This window comes from Symphalangus syndactylus, chromosome X, assembly GCF_028878055.3.
Source record: "Symphalangus syndactylus isolate Jambi chromosome X, NHGRI_mSymSyn1-v2.1_pri, whole genome shotgun sequence".
NCBI classification, from domain to species: domain Eukaryota; kingdom Metazoa; phylum Chordata; class Mammalia; order Primates; family Hylobatidae; genus Symphalangus; species Symphalangus syndactylus.
In genome coordinates this window covers 155,384,938-155,409,221 of record NC_072447.2, presented here as the reverse complement: position 1 = coordinate 155,409,221, position 24,284 = coordinate 155,384,938, and the positions used below count along the sequence as shown (strand labels likewise).

General features: G+C 55.1%; 1 protein-coding gene across 8 annotated transcripts in view; it reads right to left on the bottom strand.

The window, feature by feature from the left end:
* Positions 1–23,578, bottom strand: part of ZNF185 (zinc finger protein 185 with LIM domain) — a 63,056-nt gene extending 39,478 nt beyond the window's left edge. Inside the window, exons 1-15 of one of the 8 annotated variants that reach the window (XM_055268522.1) lie at positions 23,487–23,568; positions 23,177–23,300; positions 22,807–22,872; positions 19,867–19,905; positions 19,675–19,752; positions 18,888–18,977; positions 17,979–18,071; positions 16,628–16,711; positions 16,291–16,329; positions 14,796–14,879; positions 14,276–14,365; positions 8,500–8,586; positions 5,392–5,496; positions 4,255–4,353; positions 699–794 (exon numbers count right to left, since the gene is read on the bottom strand). In XM_055268522.1, coding sequence (XP_055124497.1) covers positions 699–794; positions 4,255–4,353; positions 5,392–5,496; positions 8,500–8,586; positions 14,276–14,365; positions 14,796–14,879; positions 16,291–16,329; positions 16,628–16,711; positions 17,979–18,071; positions 18,888–18,977; positions 19,675–19,752; positions 19,867–19,905; positions 22,807–22,872; positions 23,177–23,300; positions 23,487–23,520 — 1,208 coding nt within the window. In that variant the 5' untranslated portion in view covers positions 23,521–23,568. Of the gene's footprint in view, positions 1–698; positions 795–4,254; positions 4,354–5,391; positions 5,497–8,499; positions 8,587–14,275; positions 14,366–14,795; positions 14,880–16,290; positions 16,333–16,627; positions 16,712–17,978; positions 18,072–18,887; positions 18,978–19,674; positions 19,753–19,866; positions 19,906–22,806; positions 22,873–23,176; positions 23,301–23,486 lie in introns of those variants that run through there. The other 7 variants (XM_055268520.1, XM_055268524.1, XM_055268525.1 and 4 more) reach the window with 7 other exon arrangements.
* Between the last annotated feature and the right edge of the window lie 706 nt (positions 23,579–24,284).

The following is a 24,284-nucleotide window of genomic DNA, read 5'->3' as shown; positions in this document are numbered from 1 at the left end:
TCTCGAGTGTTCTTCCAGCTCCCTGCCCCACGTCCACCCATTCCCCTCAGCCCTCAGCTGTGGCTGGAACCTGACCCTGAGCATGACATAACCTTACCTGATCTACACCTTCTTAGGGTTTATGGGAGTCAAGAAAGATTGTTCCTTACTAGGACTTGCCAAATGCTCCACACACCCACAGCAAAGTGGCCATGCCCACTGGTGGATTGGTGAGTGAAACAGGGCAGACGCTTACAGCATGGGAATGCACAGCTTCTTCCCATTGTACCTTTGTGCCCCAGGAGCCATTTGCCCATCCCAGCCACCGGTCATGTGGCTGCCCCTAGGCATCTTCTCCCTGACTCCTGCTTGCTAACCCTGGCTGTAGTCCCTACAGCAGAGGTTCTCTGAGACCTCCTAGCAGGATCTCTTCCCAGGCTCTGCCTTCCGATGCCCTCCTCTCTGCCACCTCAGCTTGGGTCCATGTAGGTTGGTGCTGGGCTCTCTGGGTGAGCAGACATATCACCCGTCCCTCTTCTTCCACTGCCCCTGGTCAGGGCTCCCCCTGGAGTTCCCTGTCTTGCTGTGATCACCTGATGTGAAAGTGGCATGGAGCTGAGAAGTTCGAGGGGGATCCTGGGGCGCTGCAGCTGAGGCTGGGCCCCAAAGGCTGTGTCCGGCAATGGGATAGGGCACTAGGGCAGTGGCCCTAACCTTACCTGATGGCTGCTGGTCTAGGCTTACAGGGCTGAGAGTTGGCACTGTGCCCATCCTGGTCTTCCAGGAAAGAGGCAAAGCTAGCAGCTGCACACAGCCTGTGAAAGGAGGCCAAACCTGGTCCAGGTTCAGGACTGTGTGTCTGTATGTCTACCCTCTCCCAAGAGAGTGGATCCTGTCCCCCACAGATGATGAGGACCAAGAAGCTGCTCAAATGGATGCTTGGGGAACAAAATTTATATATCTCAAGGCAGCCTGACACCTGGGGCTCTGTGGCATAGTGGTTGCCCTCTGGCGTTGCAAATCATGGCTTTGCTATCTCCCAGCTGTGTGACATTGGGCATGTTACCTGACCTTTCTTTCTGGGCCTCAGTTTTACCATCAATGAAATAGGGATGCTAATCATGTCTGTCTCGTAAGTATTCTGAGAAAAGTAAATGAGTTCATAGATGCCAAGTACTTTGAATAATGCCTGGGCCATAACATGTGCTAATGTGTTCCTGTTACTACTGGGCGCAGTGGCTGTTTATAGAAGCAGTGCCCCTTCCCAGTCCACCTGTATTCACCCACTCAAGACGGATTTAGTGGGGAACGTCTTACCCAACCTTCTCAGGGTTGAGTCACATTCTCTGTGTCTCTGTAAACCAGGCAGACTGATGCTCACGGCATGTTGAGCAATCACTGCCTATACAAGCCTGTGCCCTCCACTAACCAGCACACTCACTAAGAGGCGCTCTTGTTCGGTCCCAGACCTCTTTATGCCAGTTGTATTTGCACAAGAAGGGGACAGCAGACCCTGGCCTCTGAAACCAATGTCTCTGAGCAGATCCAAGGAAAGGCCCCTGGGGCAGCAACTCAGTTCTTTGAGCTGCCACTAGTGGGGAAGAATCACTAAGTTCAATGATTAAGTAAATCCATGAAAATGAATGGAAAAGGAGAGTGCTGGTTCCATAAGAAACAACCTTTCCTTTGGAAAAACAAGGCCGGGCGCGGTGGCTCACGCCTATAATCCCAGCACTTTGGGAGGCTGAGGCGGGTGGATCACAAGGTCAGGAGATTGAGACCATCCTGGCTAACACGGTGAAACCCCGTCTCTACTAAAAAATACAAAAAATTAGCCGGGCGTGGTAGCGGGCACCTGTAGTCCCGGCTACTTGGGAGGCTGAGGCAGGAGAATGGCGTGAACTCAGGAGGCAGAGCTTGCAGTGAGCCGAGATCGTGCCAGTGCACTCCAGCCTGGGGGACAGAGCGAGAGTCCGTCTCAAAAAAAAAAAAAAAGGAAAAACAATAAAGGAGTTTGTCGAAAATTATAGTCAAACTAAGTGTGGTCAGTCCTCTATGTTGTGGGTTCCACATCTGTGGATTCAACCAACTTCAGATTGAAAATATTTGGGACCAGGTACAGTGGCTCATGCCCATAATCCCAGCACTTTGGGAGGCTGAGGTCGGTGGACTGCTTGAGCCCAGGAGTTCCAAACCAGCCTGGGCAACATGGTAAAACCTCGTCTCTACCAAAAATACAAAAGTTAGCCAGGCGTGGTGGTACATGCCTGTAGTCCCCGCTACTTGGGAGGCTGATGTGGGAGGATCCCTTGAGCCGCAGAGGTTGAGGCTGCTGTGAGCTGTGATCACAGCACTGCACTCCAGCCCTGGTGACAGAGCAAGGCCTTGTCTGAAAAAGGAGGAGAGGAGAGGAGAGGAGAGGAGAGGAGAGGAGAGGAGAGGAGAGGAGAGGAGAGGGAAAACTAATTAAAATAGGATGGTTGCATCTGTACTGACCATGTACAGGCTTTTTTCTGTCATCATTCCCTAAACAGTACAGTACAACAACTATTTACATACCACTTACATTGTATGAGGTATTATAATAATCTAGAGATGCTTTAAAGGGTACAGGAGGATGTGAGCAGATTACATGCAAATGCTGCACCATTTTACACCAGGGACTTGAACATGCATGGATTTTGGTATATGAGTGAGGTTCTGGAACCAATCCCCCACAGATACCTAGGGACAACTATATAGGTAAGACAACTGTAAAAGATGGGTTAAAATTCATGAAAATGTAGAAGATTCTTCAGATGACTTTACAAGTAACTTTGAGGCTTGGTTTCATTTTAAGGAAACAGTGGACAGCACAGGCTTCATGTTTTAAGGGTGTATAAGCAGGCGGGGCGACATGGAGGAGACAACAGCCACCCAATCACAGTAGACCAGAAGTCTCTTCCGCAACAGCCGTCAGCAGAGCCGGTCAAGCTGCACCACTGTGGGGAGAGTAGCAGGAGCCCCGACTGGATAGAAGGTCAAAAATTCTGCCATGCAGGACCCAGTGGGCCATGGGAAAGGGTTTGGACTTCATTCTAAGGAAAATGGAGAGCCACTAGAAGGTTTTAGCGGGGGAGAAATGTGATCTAGATTATTTTTTAAAAGATCCCTCCAATGCCTCTGCAGATGGCAAAAAGATGCAGGCTGCATGGACAGGGCTCTAGCGGAGTCCTCCCCATTAGTGGCAGCTCAGAGTCTCTGGTGGCCTCTCCTTGGACCTGCTCAGAGACAGTGGTTTCAGAGGCCAGGACCTGCTGTCCCCTTCCTGTGTTGACTTGCGGGCCTGGATTTAGAGGTCGGGCTCTGGTTCCATGGCATGAATTGTCAACTACTGAAGTTAGTGAGGGAAAGAGACCCTGGGTGTGCTGAGGGAAGTAGGAAAGCATCAGCGGGGCCTTCCCCACAGGATTCCCTCCTTGGCCAGACTGCAGTAGGATGCAGGAGGCAGATGATATCTTGTGGTTGTAGCTCTGCAGACACTGGCTTTGCCACTCTTCCCTAGCCATCTGCTCTGAACCAGAAGGACTCTAGCATAGTTTGGAGCTAAACTATTTATGCCAACATCTGCATACCTAGCCTTTGCCCCAAGGATGATTCAGGCTTGGTTTGGAACCACTTAGGGACAAGAGGGACCTTGCCACTCTGCAAATCACCTGAGAATGTGGCTCCTGACTCGCTCCAGGTCCAAGAAGCCAGAGCCCAGCTGGACACGCTGGTCTCTCCAGGGCTACTGCTTTTCCTCTCCCTGAACCTCAGAGCAGAGCTGGCTGGGGTAGGGATGGGGCAGGAAAATGAGAGAAGGGAGAAAGCAGGAGCAAAGGGCCTCCTAGCTGGTCCTCAGAGCTTAACCGAGAAGTAAGAAGGTGCCGACTCCTCCATCATTCAGTTATTCACTCATTAATTTGTCCCTTCATGTATTCTCTACACGTTCATTTGACCAGTCTAAGACCAGCACCATGTGAAGGCTGGGCCTCCAGCTGTGAGTGGGCCTAGTGCCTACTCTGGAGGAGCTTGAGGGCCAGTGGCAGGGGTCAGAAAAAATGAACAAGATTCCAAGAAGTGGAAAGCCCAAGGACACAGGATGTGGTGGAAGGTGGGAGTGTGGGAGAAGCAGTAGACAGGAGCCATAGGAAGTGACCAGTGCCCCACCCACAGCAGCCCAAGCAGCCTGGCAGCTTGACCCTGGTCTGTCACCAGGGGCATGAGAGAACCTGCCTCCCCTGGGCAGCTCACCTTCCTCTCTCGGAGCCGATGTCTACTGCAGCCAAGCCTTCAGGCCGGGAGCCCGTGGCTCCAGATCCCATATTGCCATCACTCAACTGTGCACTTGACCTGTTATGAAAAGTGGAGTATTTGCTGACTCTGGTTGCGCTTTCATCTCATCTAACCCAGAGGCCATGAGAGCTGAGCCAAGCCCAAGTTGACTCTAACAGGAAGTATTTCTGTATTTTTTCCAAACCTGATGGGTTGGTTGGGAGCAAGGTGGAAAGTCAGGAGGAGGTCAGTTCGTTTGGGGGGCGGGGGGCTGATTGCCAACAGAGCAAGGGGCAAGACGTGGGGCTGGTAATAAGCCATAGAGGGATTCCTTTCCTCATTCCCAGGGCTCAGGGTCCCAGCTAGGGGCTCCAGGGATCCACACTGAGAAGACGGGTGTGTGGGTTCTTAGCTGTAACTGGCTACCAGGTTCTCACTGAAGAAATGCCCAGCCTGCAGCCACTGCTCATGAGACACATTTGGCACTGCTCTGGCTTGGAGGACAGGTCAGTGGGCTGGCTGTACAGCAACTGGGGACAATCATCCCATCTGGACTCATCATCCACCGCTATGGCTCCAACTTCCCATCCTGGGCCCCTCACCCCTTGCCACAATGTCTCCCTTAGTCCACAGGTCATCCTGAAAGTCTCTGCTACATGCTCTATGGGGGCCCACATACTTTGGTCACTGACTCTCCCAGACAGCCAGCTTGGTGGCCTTGCTTTGCCCTGGCCATTGGCAGGGTTGCTTTGTCCTGCAGTAAAAGCATAGTGAGTGTGGAAGCTTCAGGGGAATGGAAGGAACCCAGCACAGGCTGGGAGCTGGGGATAGCCTGCCCTGGAGTTTGGTTCTGCTCTCAAACCGGCTCCCTGAGGAATCATGGCAGACGCCTATCCCCCTCCAGGCCTCATTCATTCATTCTTTCTTTCTTTCTTTCAACAGATGTTCATTGAAGACCCGCACTACCCCAGGTACTCGGGGAACAGTGGGAACAGGACCTTCCTGGCCCCAGCTGCATCCATTGACATTGCACCAGAGGCCATGGAAGTCCTTCAGCTGGGTGTATGTGGGCTCCATGTTCTGGGGATGAAGTGTCTGCTTCCTGCACTGAGTTACCTTGCAGCATCTGTGTTGGGGCCCCCGAAAGCCTCCTCACCAGCCAAGTCCCTCTGGAGCTCTCTGGAGCAAGGGGCCTCCTTGTCTTTGTTGCCTGGGGAAGACCTATGGAGGAAAGAAACGGAAGTTAACCATGAAGCAGCCATTCACACTCAGGTGTGGGCTGTTACCTCATCCTCAAATGCCAGCTGTCTCCACGGAGCTTAAAACCTGCTACCGGGCCGGGTGCAGTGGCTCACGCCTATAACCCAGCATTTTGAGAGGCCGAGGCAAGAGGATCACTTGAGCCCCGGAGTTCAAGACCAGCCTGAGAAACATAGCTAGACTCCATCTCCACAAAAATATTTTTGAAAGTTAGTCAGGAGTGGTGGTGTGTGCCTGTGGTCCCAGCTACTTGGGAGGTTGAACCTGGAAGGTTGAGGCTGCAGTGAGCTGTGATGGCACCACTGCACTTGAGCCTGGGCACACACAGCAAGATGCTGTCTTAAAAAACAACACCAAAAACAAACAAACGCTGCTGACTGACAGATTGGCTAATTCTCAAAACTTCATTACTAATAGCTACTGCTTTTTTGTTTTTTGTTGTTGTTGTTTTATGGCTGCTGTGCTGGGATTACAGGCGTGAGCCACTGCGCCTGGCAATAGCTACTGTTGATTGAGCATTTGAGCCTGTTCTCGTGACCTTATATGCATTAACTCTGCAAATCAACCCCAGGATGTGGGCACTGTTATCACCCATGCCCATCTTTCAGATGAACAAACGGAGGCACACAAAGCCCCTGTGATTTGCCCCAAATTTCACAGGTAATAAGAGGAGTAGCTGGGATTTCAATCCAGGCAGTCTGACTTCAGAGTTCTGGACTATATCCCTGTATAGTGTAAGACTGATCCTAATCTCCTAATTTAAGCCCCCTTCTGTTCTCCTTTAGGTCCTCAGGGAGCCCCATGTTGCCAAATCCAGGAGAGACACTCCCGACATTATTTCAAACCACCATTCAGTACTGCTGACCCACTCCAGCCTTCTCGCCACCCCTCCTCCCTTGATCCTGTCAACACCACCTGCCTACCTCCCTGGCCACACACCTTCCTGGTCTCCGCCTTTTTCTCCTCCCCTTCGCATGCTCCACCAGCTGCTGGGCTGTCTCCTCCCCTCCCAAGGCGTCAACTGCCACCCTTGAAGCAATGATCTCCACTTGTTCCCACCTCTCCTCTATACTGGTCTGCACACCCACTACCGCCCAACTGGCCCTCAGGAGGCTCACTCTCAACGTGGCGAGAAGAGACTGCCCTCACCCAGCTGTCCCCAGGAGGGCTGGCCAGGTGGCTGCCACCTGCATACTGAGGTCGGTGCCCAGCTTCCATTGGCTCACCATGAGCCCCATGTAAAGCTAGTTTATGCTCATGATTTCAGCTCTATTCTGTCTGCATATAACGTGGAAATCTCTTGAGCCCTAATCACTCTCTCAAACCTCAATCACAAATCTTAAAATACCTCCCTCCTGGAAATTTTGACTTCAATGCCTACGAATAAACTCGTCAAATGAGTTCACTCAGCAAATGCCAAGTCTTTCCATCACCCCTCTCTGTCCCCCTGCTCCCTGCCCCAACTAGTACAATGAGCTATGGTGCAGAAGGCGGAAGGTGGGGGTAGGGCAGGCTGAGCGGATCTGCCTGCTCTGGACCATGTGACCTTGAGCAAGTTACTTCACCATTCAGGGTCTCAGTTTCTCAATCTGTAAAATGGGCATAGTGATTGTATCTACATCCATGCAGAATCAACAAGGCCTCAGATGCTGCCTGGGGAAGAAACGCAGGAGAAGGAGATGACCCAGAAGAGAGGACATTTGAGGTGGAACAGAAAAATGAAGAGGGGAAAGGGCATCTCAGGCAGAGCCTCCAGCCTGCACAGAGAAAGGCCCAGGGAGGGAGGAGCCTGCAGGTGGGTCCAGGTACTGAGTTCAGGCTGCAGAGCATAGTGGGAGGGGCTTTGCAGGGCTTTCTGCAGGGGGCTGGCATAACTACTTCTGCCCTTTGGAAACATCACCCAGGTAGATGTGGATAGTAGGAAACGGTCGCAGACAACTGGGTGAGTGGCAGTGGAGGCCTGGGCCAGGGGCAGAGCAATAGGGATGGAAACATCTCTAAAATAAAATGGACAGGACTTGGTGCCTTGGGGGCAGAATTAAAGTGGGAGGAGCCAAGGAGGAGAGTAAAGGGACCTAGAGATCGCTCAGGACTTGTCTTGGATGTCACTTCCTCCAGGAAGCCCTCCCCAAACACTCCCACCCACCACACTGTTGAGAGACCTCTGCTCGAAGTTCCTGCCACCCCAGGGATTCAGGGATGACCTTCAGTGTACACTCCCGCTTCTCCCCCCAGTCTCTGGCCTTCACAAGGTAGGGGCCCAGTCTCCTTGCTCGGATCTCTCCTAGCCTCCACCCCAGCCCCCGAATCCTGCCTGCATGTCACCTGGCTGTCTGACCCCTACCCCAGGGCAGAGGCTGAGCCCCTCGTGCTCCCTGCTGGTTGTGGCCTCCTTGACCCATCCCTCCCCAGCACAGAGCCTAGTGGCATGGAGAGCTGTGGACTCTGACCCAGTGACCCCACTCTGTTCCCAGTGGCCCTCTCACACAGGCAGGGCAATGGCCTCAGTGGCCTTCACGGGCTCCTTAGACCCAAGCCTCCTCCCACCCCCACCAACATCCCCAGCACGGCTGGCTGGTCCCATCTTCAGGGATTGGCAGGGTTGAGCTGTCACTTCCCAGGGGCTCCTGGCACACAGCATCTCTGGCTGACCTCATTCACGCTCATGTCGGCGTCTGCCTCCCCCACCAGGCAGATGGCAATTCCAGCCAGGGGGTCCTGTTCATTACTGTGTCCCAGGGTCGGGCCTGTGCCCTTACACAGACTAAGCGCTTGCTCCATAATGGTTTTCTGAGTGAAAGAATGAGATGGGGCAGACAACCCAGGTCGACCATGCCTCCCATCAACCTGTTGGCCCTACAGTGGCAGAGCCGGCCCTGGGCCTCATCATTTGCAACCTGAGGCTGCTGCTTCCCTCTCTAGAATGGTGTCCAGGGAGCCAGGACAGCAGCAGGACCCCCATACCTCATGCCTTCCAGGTCTGGGGCCACCAGGCGGAGTCCTGCCCTGGGTGTCAGGATCTGCAGGCGGACAATTTCCTCACCTCTTGAGCTGCGGGCCAAAGGAGAGACCCAGTGGGTTGCAAGTGAGAAAAGTCTCCCCGCTTCTTGGGCTGGTGAGTGCAGTGGGCCGTCCAGACCCACTGTCTCCTTTTGTTTTGCTCTCATCTCCTCCTTGGCCTTGAGCCTCGTTGGTGCTGCAGCCGAGCTTGGGCCACTGACCTGTAGGCCCCTTCCCCAGTCTCCCACCCCTGACCTGAGCCCAGCCCTCCCTCAGACACAGCAAGGGCCCTTCTAGGTAGAAATGAAACCTCCCAACCCGTGTATCTACCAACCATTTGCAGGGGCAACCCCAGCCTGTGGCCCCACCAGGGTATGCAAAGTGGCCATTTGTGAGGCCAGGGGTAATTCTGCATTCAGGGACTGGTGGGGACTGAGGGGTATGAGAGACTGAGAAAACCCACAGAGCAAATTTGGAATGAAAACCAGTGGGAGGGGATGTCGCAGACTCGGGGGTGAGGACAAAGAGCCCCTTTGAGCTTTCCTCTTGCCAGCCACGCTCAGAGCCCTCCCCCAGGTGACCACAGGCCACCCCGGACACACATCCCTCCAAGTCTCATGCATTCTCTGCACGACGCCCAGCAGGTTTGGCCATGGTGTGGCCAGGGCCAGAGAGAATATAGAGCTCCCAGGCTTTGTGGGGGTGGACCCTTCACCCCAAACCAGACCTCCTTAGGTCCACGGAGCAAAGCCTAATTCCAAACCACATTGCAGTCACCCCTGCCTTTGATTGTCCCTGGGCACTGGAAGTGCAGACAAGCGTGAGCCCCAGGCCTGCCCTGGTGAAGCTCTGGGCCCAGCAAGGTCAGGCAGGGGCAGAGAGGCGTGGAAACTGACCTTGCTGTGTCATAGGGCCAAGAACAGGTTTAGCCATGGGAGCAGTGGACAAGCTTCATGGAGGCATAGCCTGACCCCGGCCAGCTGAAGGGAGACCGGGGGAGGAGGAGGAGGTAGAGGCTGGCAGGGGTCCTGAACGTACAGACTAGATCTGGTATGGCAAAGGGAAGATGCAGGATGGGCTTGAAGTGGAGGTGGGGGGTTTATAGGTTCAGATTGGAACTTTAAAGAGGCCACTCAGGGGTCCCAGGAGGGGTAGGGGTTGGAGTGGCCAAGGTGAAAGCAAGGAATGAGCCAGGGAGGGCTGGGTCAGCGGGCCGCTCATCTCTGTGCCTCCCCTTCCACCCTGGCCAGGGCCTGGAGCGCTCAAAGTGACCAGAGGGAAATGGAAGGGCTACCAAGGACAAGGCCTCTCCCATCATGAAAGCCAGGAGGGGCCCCAGACACACAGACAGCTGTGACTTCTCCCCATCTCCTCTCGTGATAACGAAGATGACATCGTGGTTGAGGATGACGTCATTTATGATGACAGTATAAAACCCCTGGCTGCCTCATTTAAATCAGGTGGTGCCAGGGAACAGGGATGTCACAGGCAAGCACAACATATTTTCTCACTGGCGTTTCTGGCTCTGTCACAGAGGCAATGGGAACAAAGTGTCACCCCAGCCTGCTCCAGTGACTGGTGTCAGACTAGGGCAATGTGGGCAGACACAGAGGGAAGACGGCTGTGCAAAGACAGAGGCCGAGATGGGAGTGAGGTGGGCGCAAGTCGGGAAACACCAAGGATTGCGGGCAACAAAAGGTAAGAGAAAGGCATGGAACAGATTTTCCCCCGAGCCTTGGGAGGGAGCAGGGCCCTTCCAACACCTTGATCTCAGACTTCCAGCCTCCAGAATGGTGAGAGGATAAATGCGTGTGGTTTTAAGCCACTCAGTCTCTGGTACCTTGTTACAGCAGCTCCAGTAAACTAATTCAAGGGTCTCTCCTGCCCTGCAACCCGCTACCCCAGCATCTCCCCAGACTCTCAACCGCAGACAGCTCCAGTCCAAGCTGAAGTCCAGGACCACACTGGAAGGCTGCACACCCTTGGAAGGCACTCAAGGAAGAGAGGCAGGATCTGCTGAAGCCTGAGGCCCAAAACTGATCACAGCCACCTGTGGGAATGCGAGCAACTGTGGCCTGTGCCAAACAGTGTGTGACTCATCCTGCCAAAGAGCGAGCGAGGAGGCGGGGATGTGGGGCGAGGGGATGCCTCCTTGTCACTGCCTTTGGCCGCATTTCCCTCAAATGCCAGCAGGTGGAGATATTGATCTCTTCCTGTATTTGAATAAGGGCTCTGCGGCTCAGCACGCCTATGACTGGGAGCCCCCAAGGATACCAGCACCTAGGCACTGTGGTAAGCACTTCAGGTGCATTATCTCACTTAGTATTTGGGACAGTCTTGGGAAGTAGCTATTACTGCTCTCCCTATTTTACCCACGGGGAAACCGATGCATGGAGAGATTAAGAGACTTGCTCAAGATCACAGTCAGTCCGATGCAAAGCCAGGGTTTTGTCCTGCGCCAGAAGCTGTGCTCCTACTCTCTGCTCCCCAGACGCTCTGCCAGGCAGCATGCTGGGCAGAGCCTAGGACCAGGACCCAGGAGGCAGGTAAAGCAGCCAGGCCTGGGGGTGTCGAGAAGGGGTGCTCGTGCAGAACCAGTTTCTCCAAGAGAGGGTCCCTAAACTGGGTTCAGGTTGCAAGGGGGGCAAGAGTTATGAGGAGCTGACTTTTGCACTGTAGCTAAGGGAGACAGGGCAGGGCAGAGGGTGGGGAGAGGGTAGCCTCGATGGGTCTGTGCCTGGGGACAAGGCTGTGACATTCTCCTCTTCCACTCTGCCACAAACCAGCCTTTTCTGAAGTGCTGCAGGACCCTGAGTTTGGTTGAGTCATTGCCCCTCACGGGCTGGGCTTCTCAGACACCAGGCAGATAGGAGCTGGGCCTGCGAGTACTGATGGTGGCTGCTTGGTCCAGTGCAGCACCTAACATGATAGGGTCAGAGAAGACGGCCCTCCAGGGTCAGGATCAGCCAGCAGCTTTCCTGGAAGCTGCCTGGGTGAGCTCCAAATATTGAGTGAGCAGAATTGGAGGAGAGAACTGTCAGAAGCATCAAGCTGAGCCTCCTGCTGGGAGCTTGCCCTGGACCCCGAATCTCTAGCCTTTATTTGTTATGGCAGCCTGAGCAAACTTAAAAAGCCACCTTGCAGTGACAGCCATATGATGGGGATTAAACATCCAAAGGAATTTTTTGGAATAAATGTCAAAGTGCCTCTTAAATCTATAATACAGCACAATCTAATTCTCCTCCATTATTTCTCTCTTTTTTTTTCTTGTTTTAGAGACAGGGTCTTGCTCTGTCACCCAGGCTAGAGTGTAAGGGTGCAGTCATAGCTCACTGCAGCCTCAAACTCCTGGACTCAGGCAGTCCTCCCACCTCAGCCTCCCAAGTAGCTGGGACTACAGGTGTACATCAATGCTCCCAACTAATTTTTAATTTTTATTTTTATTTTTTTGTAGAGATTGGGGTCTTGCTATGTTACCTAGGTTGGTCTCAAACTCCTGGCTTCAAGCCATCCTCCTGCCTTGGCCTCCCAAAGTGCTGGGATTACAGGCATGAGCCACCATGCCCAGCCTCCTGTATTATCTTCTAAAAGGTACCTGAGGCCAAGCGTGGTGACTCACGCCTGTAATCCCAGCACTTTGGGAGGCCGAGGTGGGCAGATCACAAGGTCAGGAGTTTGAGACCAGCCTGGCCAATATGGTGAAACCCGTCTCTACTAAAAATACAAAAATTAGCCGGGCGTGGTGGTGGGCACCTGTAATCCCAGCTACTCGGGAGGCTGAGGCAGAAGAATCGCTTGAACCTGGGAGGTGGAGGTTGCAGTGAGCCGAGATCGCACCACTGTACTCGAGCCTGGGTGACAGAGCGAGACTCCATCTCAAAAACAAACAAAACAAACAAACAAAAAGGCACCTGAAACCATTTATTGCCTTTCTTTAAAAGAGAAATAAGGAGAAATGAGAACTGTATACTGTTATGGGCTGACTTGTGCCACCCAAAATTCATATGTTGAGGTCTTAACCCCCAGGACCTCAGAATGTTACTGCATTTGGAGATGGGGCCTTTAAAGAAGTGACTAAATTAAAATAACAGTTGTTAGGGTGGGCTCTAATCCAGTTGGACCAATGTCCTTATAAGAAGTGATTAGGGTCTGGGCACAGTGGCTCATGCCTGCAATCCCAGCAGTTTGGGAGGCTAAGGCAGGAGGATCATTTGAGTCCTAGAGTTCCAGACCAGCCTGGGCAACATGGTGAAACCCTGTCTCTACAAAATTTTTTTAAAAAACTAGCTGGGTATGGTGGCATGTGACCGTAGCCCCAGCTACTCAGGAGGCTAAGGTTGGAGGCTCTCTTGAGCCTGGGAGGTCATGGCTGCAGTGAGTGGTGACTGTGCCACTGCACTCCAGCCTGGGCGACAGAGTAAGACTCTGTCTCAGAAAAAGAGAAGTGATTAGGACGCAGGCATACGCAGACAGGGATGAGCATATAAGGGCCCAGGGAGAAGATGGAGAGAGACTCCAGAGGAACCAACCTTGCTGTCACCTTGATCTCACACTTCCAGCCTCCAGAAGTGGGAGATGATACATTTCTGTGGTTTAAGCCCCCCAGGGTGTGGTATAATACTTTGTTGTGGCAGCCTTTGCCCCCATATCCCTCAATTGCCAAGTCCCGTAGATCAGGGGTCCCCAACTCCAGCCTGAGGATCAGTACCAGTCCGTGGTCTGCTAGGAATCAGGCTGCACAGTAGGAGGTAAGCTAGAGATCATTACCGCCTCAGCTCCGCCTCCGGTCAGATCAGCAGATTCTCATAAGAGCGTGAACCGTATTGTGAACTGCACATGTGAGAGATCTAGATTGTGCGCTCCTTGTGAGAATCCAGTGCTTGATGATCTAAGGTGGAACAGTTTCATCCTGAAACCATCCCCTGCTCCGTCCCGTGGAAAAAGTGTCTTTCACGAAACCAATCCCTGGTGCCAAAAAGATTGGGGAGCTCTGCCCCAGATATTGCCTTGTAAAGAATTCTCAAATCCTCCTTTCCACATCTTCTATGGACCAAAGTTCTTATGGGGAGAGTCAGACAACCAGAGAAGATCAAGACAGGGAGAGAGTGAAAAGGAGGAGCACCCTGGCAGTCTGCTGCCTGGGGCCATGGAGGGAGCTGGCCTCATGCTCCTGGCTCCCTCCGCCAGCGTTTCTGTCTCCCTCCCAGACTGAGGAAGTAACCCTGAAGACAGTGGTCACCTGTCTATAAATGGCTGTGGATCTCAAATTGGGGGATTGCTATGGTATTAGGAGAGCCTGAACAGCCCTTGGGGGCCTGGGAAGTGACCGGGAGGGACAGGCCCTCTCCCCTTCTGGATGCAGGGGTCTTCCAAGGGTGCTACAGAGATGCAGCTCTTAGGAGACCTAGATTTGAGCAAAGGTCTCAATCCAGGCAGGCACTTTAAACAGCAGCAACAACAGGGTGGTGGCTCTCCCTGCAGGACTTAGCACCATTCTGCACAAAGTACAAGAAGGTATTAGTTGTCCACAGACAAGAGAGCACCATTATCTGCCCAGATTCTCAGGGATCAGAAATCAGGACAAATCACGGCCCTTCCTGGAGTGAGATCACCAGTGCTCAGCCTGTCCTTGCCCCATCGCCCCACTGCCAGACCCTCCCCAGCTGGCAGAACCAGCCAGCCAGGCTGGCGGGAAGCCATCACACCCACTCACAAGCCAGAGTCAGCTCTCGGCACCCACCTGAGCTCCTGGCTCCCAGCGGGGCTAGGCATACTCGGCAGGCACTCGATCCAAATTGCCCGAGATGCTTTGGTCCTGCCTCCATCCGCACTGGCAAAGAAGGTGGCTGTGAGAGGCTCTGGAGATGTCATGCTGAATGTGGCTGACTTATTGGAATGCAAGGAGCAAGTCTGACAATGGCAGGCTACTGCCATGGCGGCCGGTCCTCTCAAACCCCAAGGATGGTACTTTTTCTTGGGGTGTTCAAGTTGCCACCAGGCTCAGTGGTGCAAGGGTTAAGGTGACACAGATACGAACTCAACAGACCAGAGCCAGGTGCTCTCTCCCGGGAGGCTGGACTGTTTTGCTCCTTTCAGCCCTGTGACATCCAGCCAGATGGGCCCTTACTGATTTCTTTGTCCCGTCTTGTCACTGGGCACATGGGGACACTGATCTCAAAGCCCAGCATGAGGTTCCTCAGTGACTGAGTGGCAGGTATGGCAGCCACCAGCCCCAGGCAGAGATGAGCGCAGTGCATTACCTGTTTGAGCCAGGAGTGGATCTTGCCAGAGCAGGTGGGTCCCGGCTCTTCTCAGAAGGCCCGTCCTCTTCCACCACCTCCACCCTTTGAGCAAGAAGAGAAACGGCGCTCATGGTCTTCTTGGCTGCCCTGGAGCTTGCAGGCCTCAAAGAACATGCTTCCGGTGGCGTCTAACTGACCCAACCCTTCAGGATCACGGCCAAGAGGTGGCCCAGGCTGGGGGTTCAGTGACTCCAGCTCAGGATAAGGACAGCATACTGGGTTGAACAGTGTCCCCCCAAAATTCATGTCCCCTGGAACCTGTGACTGTAACCTTATTTGGAAATAGGGTCTTTGCAGAGGTAATCAGGTAAGATGAGGTCATACTGGAGTAGGATGGGTCCTAAATCCAATGACTGCTGCCCTTGTAAGAAGAGGGAAATCTGGACACAGACACACAGAGAAGAGAAGGCCATGTGAAGACAGAGGCACAGACTGGAGTGATGCAGGTACAAGCCGAGGAACGCCAAGGATCACCAACCACCAGCAGAAGCCAGGAGAGTGGCCTGGGACGGTTTCTCCCTCAAAGCCTCCAGAAGGAACCCACCCTGCTAACACCTTGATCTAAACTTCTGGCCTCCAGAACCGGGAGAGAATCCCTTTCTGATGTTTTAAGCCACTCAGTTTTTGGTACTGCGTTACAGAAACCACAAGAACCAAATGGAGCCAGGAAGACCACCCCCGCCCCCCGTTCTCTGTCACTTCCTTTGTGCTGCCACCATCCCTGCTCTCTGTATTCCTGCCAACTTTCTGGTCTTCCAACACAGCAAGCTAGTCCCACCCCAGGCCTGTGCACTGGGGCCCTCTGCCTGGGGCAGTTGGCATGCTGTCTTCTCTTGGGTTTTCAGTCCCCAGCTAGCCACCTCAGCACAGAGAGAGGCCTTCCCTGTCCACTCAACTGGAAGTCCCTCAAATTCAAGTTTCCAGAAGTTTCTTTCCTGCTTTCCCCCGAATATTTTCCTCCTCCAGAAGGTGCCCTGTCTCAACTAATGGTGACGCCCCTCCCTCACTCAGCTGGAGTGTCCTGACATTCTGATCATTCCCTGTTAAGCCCTGTTCACCCTTTAGGGCCCATCACCAATGTCACAGTCACCTTCCAGGGGAAGTTCTCCTGATGGCCCAGGTTTGGATCCTGGATGAGAGCAGAAGGCAAGGCAACAGGGGCAGGGGAACAACTCCCAGAGGGCCTTGGAAATGCTCCATCTTGGGTCAGGGGCCCAGCCCCATTAGCCATTGGCAAATGGAAGAGCTTGACCACATATGCTACCACAGCCCCCCAGCTGCTTGCCAGGCCTCCAGACAGAAACCCCCAGCCCCTCCCAACTCCCCCTGCTCAGGGACAGTAGTCCCCCACATCCACATCCCCTCTCCACAGCTCCCACACTACACCCCTGCTGACGGAAGGCCTTCCTGTGGCCAGTAACAGGCCTCCGAGGTGTCCCTTGATGACACTTACCTCTTCGCAATAAACGGCGCCTGTGTCTCCTGGGTAGGACTGCTGGAAAGGAAGCAGAAAGGCAATGCTTTGGGCAGAGCCCTTGGGCAGGTGACATCAAGACCGCTCTACCCCAGACGGTCCTGGGCCCTCTCCATTCCCGGCACTTCACCGTCCCTGGTGGTAGCCGCCAGACCTCTGCATTTTCTAGAAGGTATATCTGAGAATCTGAGAAGGCTTAGCTAGGAAGGCCCTTGGGGGTGATCTCTCCACCCACCCTTCCATCAGCCAGAGAAGGCTGGAGCTCTGAGGAGAGGAGAGCTGTCCTAGAGCCTGGAGCCGGTTGGTGGCAACTCACCCAGTGCTCTTCTTGGCCGCTGACAGGACGTAGGAATGCTCCCGGGGAGCTGTCCTCCTCAGAACACTGCTTGCAGCCTCTGACCTGGGGTGACACGGGGTGGGGGAGCATCTGATGGGTGCCAAGCTGGACATGCTCTGCCAGCCTAGCCTGGGATGGACTCGGGATGACTTAGGGCCACCCCAGGGAGCAAAGGGGTGAGAGAAACCAGATTTGCACCTGCTCCAAGGACTATTCAAAGGAAATGTAGAAACTGAAGGAAGGGCAGCCCACGTTTATCGAGCATGTGGCATGTGCCCGGCTCTGCTCTGGATGCCAACATCCTCACATTGGCTTATTGCTCTTCTCAATCAAGGAAAGTAGGTGCTAGTATCCTCTGCGATTTACAGATGAGGAAACTGAGTCCAAGAAGCTTTCATTATTTGCCCAAGAGCACTCACCTAGCAGGTGGCAGAGCTGGTATTCAATGCTCGGCAACTCCTAGCTTCCGGCTCTTTTCCTTGCTCCACCCAGGCCTGGGGGCCCCTGCCACTGTGAACTATTCCCTGAGGATAGCCAATCTGCCAGGGCCTTTGGCAATGGGGCTTTGCTGTGATTCCTGCGCCACAGATGGGTCAGCAGATATGGAACTGGTGGCTGGCTGACCCCAGGGAGGGGAGGGCTTTATTTCCTCAGGGCCCAACTGCTGTACAGGCCCCAAGCCAAAGGCATACAAAAGGTGCTTAACAAACCCTTCCTGTCATAGTTCGCCAGCACTGAGTGGTGTGTGGTCAGTCCCCATGGATAGAGGACTGAGGAGGGGCAAGGGTCCATGGAACTTTGCTGGCCTCTTTGTGTGGATGAGGGCAGCTTGGCGCAGAGACAGGGGTAGAATTTCAGCAGCATGGGGCACACTCCCACTGCTGTGCATGCCTGGGGCTCAGTTTGGGGTCCAGGGGCATTCAGAACTGTGGAGTCAACCCCTGCCCCCAAGGCATGCAGGTCATGCAGATAGAGGGCACTGTGCAGGTGGCTTCCCCCTGAATAGTTTTGTCCGACCGTCTCAGGGCCCTTTTCTAACACACCCATTTACAGCCCTGAAGAGCCCCCACATGAGGCTTTTCCCTGGACCCACATTACCTAGGATTTACCCCACAGAAGGTTCTCAAGGGCCCCTCAGCTGGCCCAACACTGAGTGGGCGGTTCTGGCACTCAGAGAATGACACCTGTTGTCATGCTCCATGAGCTACCGCTGATGGCCTACGTGTTGTGCATTTTGTCACCCCAACCAGTACAATTCATTCCAGCAGTCTTCGAAGACTCAGGCTCCTGCCCTGCCCCCCGGGATGCCCAAAAGGCACCATTCCATTACCTCCATTTCTGTTCATCTGAGGAGAAAGGCACCACCTCCTCCTCCTCCTCGGTGTCCCCTGATGCAGAGCTGCGCCTGACATTGTAGGGTGCCCTAAGAGAGGGGAGAGGCGCTTTCCTGTCATAGGCTGCCACCCTCAGCAGCTTGGCTTCCTGGCTTTCAACAACAGTGACAAGGCAAGTCAGTATCTCTGCCTTTGGGCCTTAGTCCATGTCACTTGTTCCTCCTTGAGAGCCAGCTCTCCCCTCCCTCCCTGTTCGAGCCTCTCCCCTTCCCCAGAAAGGTTACCCAGCAGCTCCCCATCCCTGGATGATGGAGGCAAAGGACAAACAACAGAAAGATGTGGTCCCCTGGGAACTAGAGACACAATTCACACCTCTGTCCAGAGAACCCTCCTCCCTGAGCATGCAGTGGGGGGTGGGGGGCTTTGAAAGGGACCCCAAGGGGAGCACTAAGGTTTCCATCCAAGAAGCAGCTCAGATTTAGGCACACAATGCTCAGACTGACAGCAGCACCCTGAGGATCCCCAGGCCCCCAGCCCAGTGCAGCCAGGCAGAGCACCTGAGGCTCGGCGGGGTGCAGGGCCAAGCCCTGGAAGCACAGCCAGCCAGCAGCAGCCTCACGACCCGTGACCCTTTCCCCAGATCCGTGGGGCCCCTCCTACAAGCTTCCTGCAGTCTCTGCTCTGCCTCAGATCAGACGTGCAATGTGCACAGCCATCCAGTTTTCTGGGGCTTGTTACCCTCTGGTGGGCTCCAGGCCACAGCTGCAACTGGCAGGGAGTGTCAGGCAGGCGGGACTTCCCGGGCTGTGCTCGGAGGCAAGTAGCCAGCTGCCTTCAGCGGACCCAGAGTTTGGACTTGTTCCTTGGAGGAGGGAACCACACTGAGCCTGGCGTTGCATACTCACAGCTTCTTGTAATCCTCAGTGGTCATCTTGTAGCCAGAGGAGGAGGGGCGGGGAGGAGCAGTGTTAGCTGTTCTCACCAGACTGGAAGCACTAGAGAGGAGAAGGCTCCATGGGTATACCCGCAGGCTCCCTCCTGCCTCCAGATTTGGCCACGTGACAGGTGGACCAGGAGCTGCCTGGGAGCCTCTCCTCTTTGCTTTTGGCCCTGACAGACACCCAGAACTGCGCCGCTCAGAGCAGGGCAGCCCCTGCTGCATAGGCAAACCCCACCGAGCTTCAGGGAACAGCCCAGTGGGCTCTTGCCTCTGTCTTTGCTTCCTGTTTCCGGGTCCCCTTGGCCTTTCCAGTCTGACAGAGTCCCAGACAATGTCTGATGCCAATGTGCTTGAATGGCATGCAACTCCAGCCTTCTCAATGCCATCAGCAAGTCAAGTCAAGGGTGCCCACTGCAAGGCTAGGGGGACTCTACACCCAGCCCCTCCCAAACTCCTGCACCTCTCTGTCCCATTACCCAGGCCTAGTCAGGACTGACCCCAGGACAAGGACACTGTTAGTGGCCCAGGACCTCCCAGAGACCCACACATCCACTTGGGACTGCCAGTGCCACCCCAACCCATCTCCTCTGGCCACCCCACCCTGCTCTCCAGGGTCCTGCCCTACACAGGATGAAAGCTGGCGCCTCCAAGACCCCACAATCCTTACAGGCTGAGCGCTGTCTCTGCCAGGAGCCCAGGCCAGGCCCTCACACCTCCCCACTGGCCAACTGGCCAACACCCCACGGACATACCTTTTTGGAGTCCCATTGGCCTTGGGGAACTGCTGCTGGGGCTGGGAAGAGCTGTCTATGGGCTTGGTGAACACGCCCCTAAAAGAGAGCCCAGAAGATGCTGGTGAGCTCCCTGGAGGGACTGGAGGGGTAAGAAGTCGGGGTTGGTATGAGTGGGCACAGGAAGGCCGGCAGAGTCCTGCGGTCACTTACCGGATGATGTAGCCAGTGGGAGCCCTTGTGCTCGGAGGCCTGCCAAAGAGAAGGAGGGGTGGAGTGAAGCGAGGCTTGCTGGAGGGCTGAGGTCATCCTACTTTATCCTGCCCTTAACTACAGCAAATAAGGGTGGCTGGCAAGTGCTCCAGGTGTCCCAGTACAGCAGAAACGAGGGGTGCCAGCCCCCTGTGCCCCTAATCAGGTGCCCGCTATGCTCTGCCTATTTCCCTCATGCTCCGCCAGGAAAAGTGCCCAAGGTGACTCCTCATGGCAGGTGCCTAGGAAGGCAGGTTGATGGCCTCTCCAAAGTCCAGCTTCTCCTTGGCCAGCTGGGCCCCAGTGCTGTGCTGAGGGAGCGCTCCTCTCAGCTGACAGCCCTCCCATGCTCTGTGCTTGGGGCTGAACCAGTGCAAGCTGGAGGCTCCTCAGTCAGAGCCAGAGGCTTCCCCTCAGCCCGGGATCTGACCTGATCTCCCTCAACAGCCTCCACCAGGAAGGTGCATGAGGGCTTGAAGGGGAGAGCCCAGGCAGCAGCCAGCCAAAGCCAGCTGTCCCCCTTCCTGTCCCTCAGGGCCCTCTTTGCTCCAGCTCCTTGCAGGCCCACACCCCAAGTCTTGGTGGAAGTTTGAGACAAGAGGGCATGGCCAGGGCTTGTTCAGTGTCTGGGAAACATTAGGCTCTGGATGCTTGGGACCTCCTGCTTGGCAGCAACTGAGGGGGCTCAGATAACTCAGGGGGCAGCCAAGACGAGCAGGCAGGGAGCTGACAGCCAGGGGTGGTCGGCCTGTAAGTTGTGGCCTCAGGGCAAGAGTTAAGGGCCCCTGCAAAGAGTCCTCCTCAGAGTTAGGGGAGGAGTCAAGGGGTCAGGGTAGACCCTTCTGTCCTGCAATGGAGGGGATCTGGGCTGGAGCATCGGGGTTTGGGTCAAGGGCAACACAGAGCCCCGGTAGCCTCCAACCCCACAATCTCCATCCCTAACAGGGGACAGCCTCCCAGAGGTGGCCATGTTGCAGGCACACTTGGGGGTTCTCGCTTTTGTATTGAACTGTTTACTAGGGTCCTGCCTGAGTCCCCTGCTGGGATGTCAGTTGCCGCGAGACAGGGCCTTTGTCTTGACCACTACTGCCTCCTCTGTGCCCAGCATGGGACCTGGCAGGTAGTGGGCGCTGAGTCATCCAGGGGTGACAGAGAGACCGTAGTCACTAAAGGCAGCCCTGTGTGCCGGCAGTAAACTTGAGGCCCTCCTTTCCAGAGGCCGCCACTGCCTCTACCACCCCCTGAGAAGCCGCCTGCCAGCTGTTTGGAGCAAGGAGCCAGCCTGAATTTCAGTTCCCTTTCTCTGTCAGGAGCAGTTCCTCCAGAGGCCAGCAGGGTGCGCCCACGCTTCAGAGCCCCCTAGACACTGTTACGGAAAAGTCCCCAAAAGAGGGAGAAGCCGGTTCTCCTTGGTCAGCTGACAAAATATGTCACGGTAAACCTGGGAGACAGTTAGAGTAAACTCGTGCCTCTCTACAGGCATGCTGAGTCCCAAGTACACTCAAGCAGTCAGGGTGACCTGCAGGAGTGAGTCACTGTGACTCTGGAAGCTGCCCAAAGCATCTCAGAGGCAGTATCACTCCCTGCAGGGAATGGGTGGGAGGTCAGAATGATCGTCTTCTTCTTTTTTTTTTTTTTTTTTTTTGAGACGGAGTCTTGCTCTGTCACCCAGGCTGGAGTGCAGTGGCGCGATCTCGGCTCACTGCAAGCTCCGCCTCCCGGGTTCACGCCATTCTCCTGCCTCAGCCTCTCCGAGTAGCTGGGACTACAGGCGCCCGCCACCACGCCCGGCTAATTTTTTGTATTTTTGGTAGAGACGGGGTTTCACCGTGGTCTCGATCTCCTGACCTCGTGATCCGCCCGCCTCGGCCTCCCAAAGTGCTGGGATTACAAGCGTGAGCCACCGCGCCCGGCAAGGCAAGTCCTCCAGCAAATGAAGCTGTCAGACAGGCTTGGGGAGGGGGCGGTCACAGCCTGGGAGGGAACTGCCTCCCTCTCACCCCTTGGTGCTGGTGGTGGTGGTCCCCAGGTTGAGTTGGACCAGAATGGAGGGGTGGAGGGACTCTGGCCAGGGGAGCTACCTGGGCTGGCTGGGCTCTGGGGCTTGGGCAGCCTGGAGCCTTGGGTTTGTAAAGCCCAACTCTGGCTCTTGTAGGAGGACTGGGGGGAAAGGTGTAGCAGCTGGGGTCACCCTTCCACGTGTGTTCTTCCATGGTTTGGTCATTGCCGCCCTTATCGAGTGGTGGGGAACCAAGACACCAGGAGGGGAAAAAGGACTTGCCCAGGGCAGCAAAGCTGGGATGAGTGTCCTTCCCGGAGAGCAGCCACCTTCTCTGAGGGTTCCAGCAGGCATCAGCCCCGGCAGGCATCTAAGCTGAGGGATCAGCACTGCCTGGGTCCACCCAGCTCTAGGAACAAGTTCTTGGGAGACAAGGGACTTATCCCTTCACCACTTACCTCATGACCAGATGGGAGTACTTATGTTTCTGCTGGAGTGATGGGGGCAGGCCTAAGTGCTGGTTCCCAGCTATGTGCTGGGCCTCTGCCTCCATTAAAGCTCCTTGTTCCAGAGCCACATGATCGTCTTCTTCTTAAAGACAATTTCAATCCCAGTTAACAGCTGGAGCCACGGAGGCCCAGCAGGGAAGTCAGCTGCCCCACAGCCACACAGCAAGGCCAAGGGCCTGGACCAAGTGACTCCTACACTCCCCTTCCCAAAAGGAAGGTGCAGTGGAGAAGCCCCTCCTTCCTGCAGATTTCAAATTACTCATTGCAGACCTTTGGCTGGGGCTGCATCGCCGTCCCCTGTGGACTGCCCACCCCTCCCTGTTGAGGGCTGGCCCCAAGCTGCAGGACAGTCCCTGGGGCTGACCCACCAGCCACCTGAGCACCACCTCTTACCTGGGCTTCAGAACCTCCCCAGCTGATGAAAAGGATGTGGCGCGACTCCGGCCTGAGGGCAGCTCTCTGGGGGAAAGAGGCATCCTGAAGAAGTGGCTCTGAGACTCCCTGCCACCTGCCACCCTGTGGCCTCCATCCTAGAGGCTGCCCAGCAAGTCCTGCCATTTCTGCCTCACATTCTCCTTCCCAGGCACCCAGGGGCTCTCCCACCCTGTGACATTGCTGGATAGCCTTTCCCATGCTCTGCCCTCTACATGGCCTGGCGGAGCTCTGAATGGTGGAAGCCCCTTCGCATCCGCAGGTATGGTCGGGCCCCCACAGATTGCACGCCCCCATGTGGCTGCGGTCCCTCCCGGCCTCCCTGCCTTACATGGTGCGACCCTCCGATTCATCCTGCTTGGTAATCCAGCTCTTGTCCCCCTTCAGCGTGGTTCGCACTTTCATCTGCTTGAGAACGTTATTGCGCTCCTCCTCGCCTGGTGGCAGAGGCTTCCCTGTGGTGAGAAAAGCCAACAGCCTCAGAAGAGGAATGCAGCCCCAGGACCCTCAGCCTCCTTTCCAGTTCTCCCAGTATGCTGCTCTCCCTTTGCTGCTGGGACAGTGCTTGCGGCCTGTAGGGGCAGGCTTGGAAGAAAACAGCCCCAAACAGAGCCTGGGACACCAGGGAGCCCAGGCCTCACCTTTGGTGCTGCCTCCAAGAGCTGAGATACTCATGGTGATTGCTCTGCAGGTCTCTTCTCAGTTGATTCAGCAGGGCTTCTGGGGATAAAGGTAAGCAAATGCTGTCACTTCATGCATTTGTATTGTCTTGCAGGTGACCATATGGGTCCTGGTACACCAAGATCATCGAGACTGTCCTCTACGCATTGGGGGTGGCAAGCGATGGTGGAGTGCTAAGCATGGGCAGAAGCCAGGGGGCAAGCACTCACTGTACCTGCCGCTGCCCAGCTGCACACCCACCTGCCTGCCCAGGGCTGCTCACCTGGAGAATGTGGAGCTCAGGGGCTGCCAGGGACTGTCTGTTCAAAGCGATCACTGATAGCAGGAGAACATGAGCCCTCCTACAGAGTGCTAACGGCCTGGCTCAGGCTGGTGAGTGTGGCGGAGACAGCTGGCACTGGTGGACTCAGAGGGTGGGACAGAGTGCATCTAAAGCCGAACAGCTTCAGGGCAGGCAGATGGCCTGTGGAGAGGGATGGGCTGGGGGACCAGCTGCTTTGGGGTTGGACCTTGCTTCTTACCCCTTAGGAGTTTTCTCACAGACCTTGGGCAGGTCAGCTAACCTCTCCGAGCTGCCTCAGTTTCATCATTTGTAAAATGATAGTTAAAAAAAATTCTACCTTTCAGGACTGCTGTGAGGATGGAATGCGCTGATGTTCCTCTAAGTACCCGGCACCACCTGAAAAGGAGCCAAGCAGCAGTAGCTCTTAAGCCATCTGCTAGGAGAGGCGCGGTGGTCCTCAAACAGTGCAAGAATG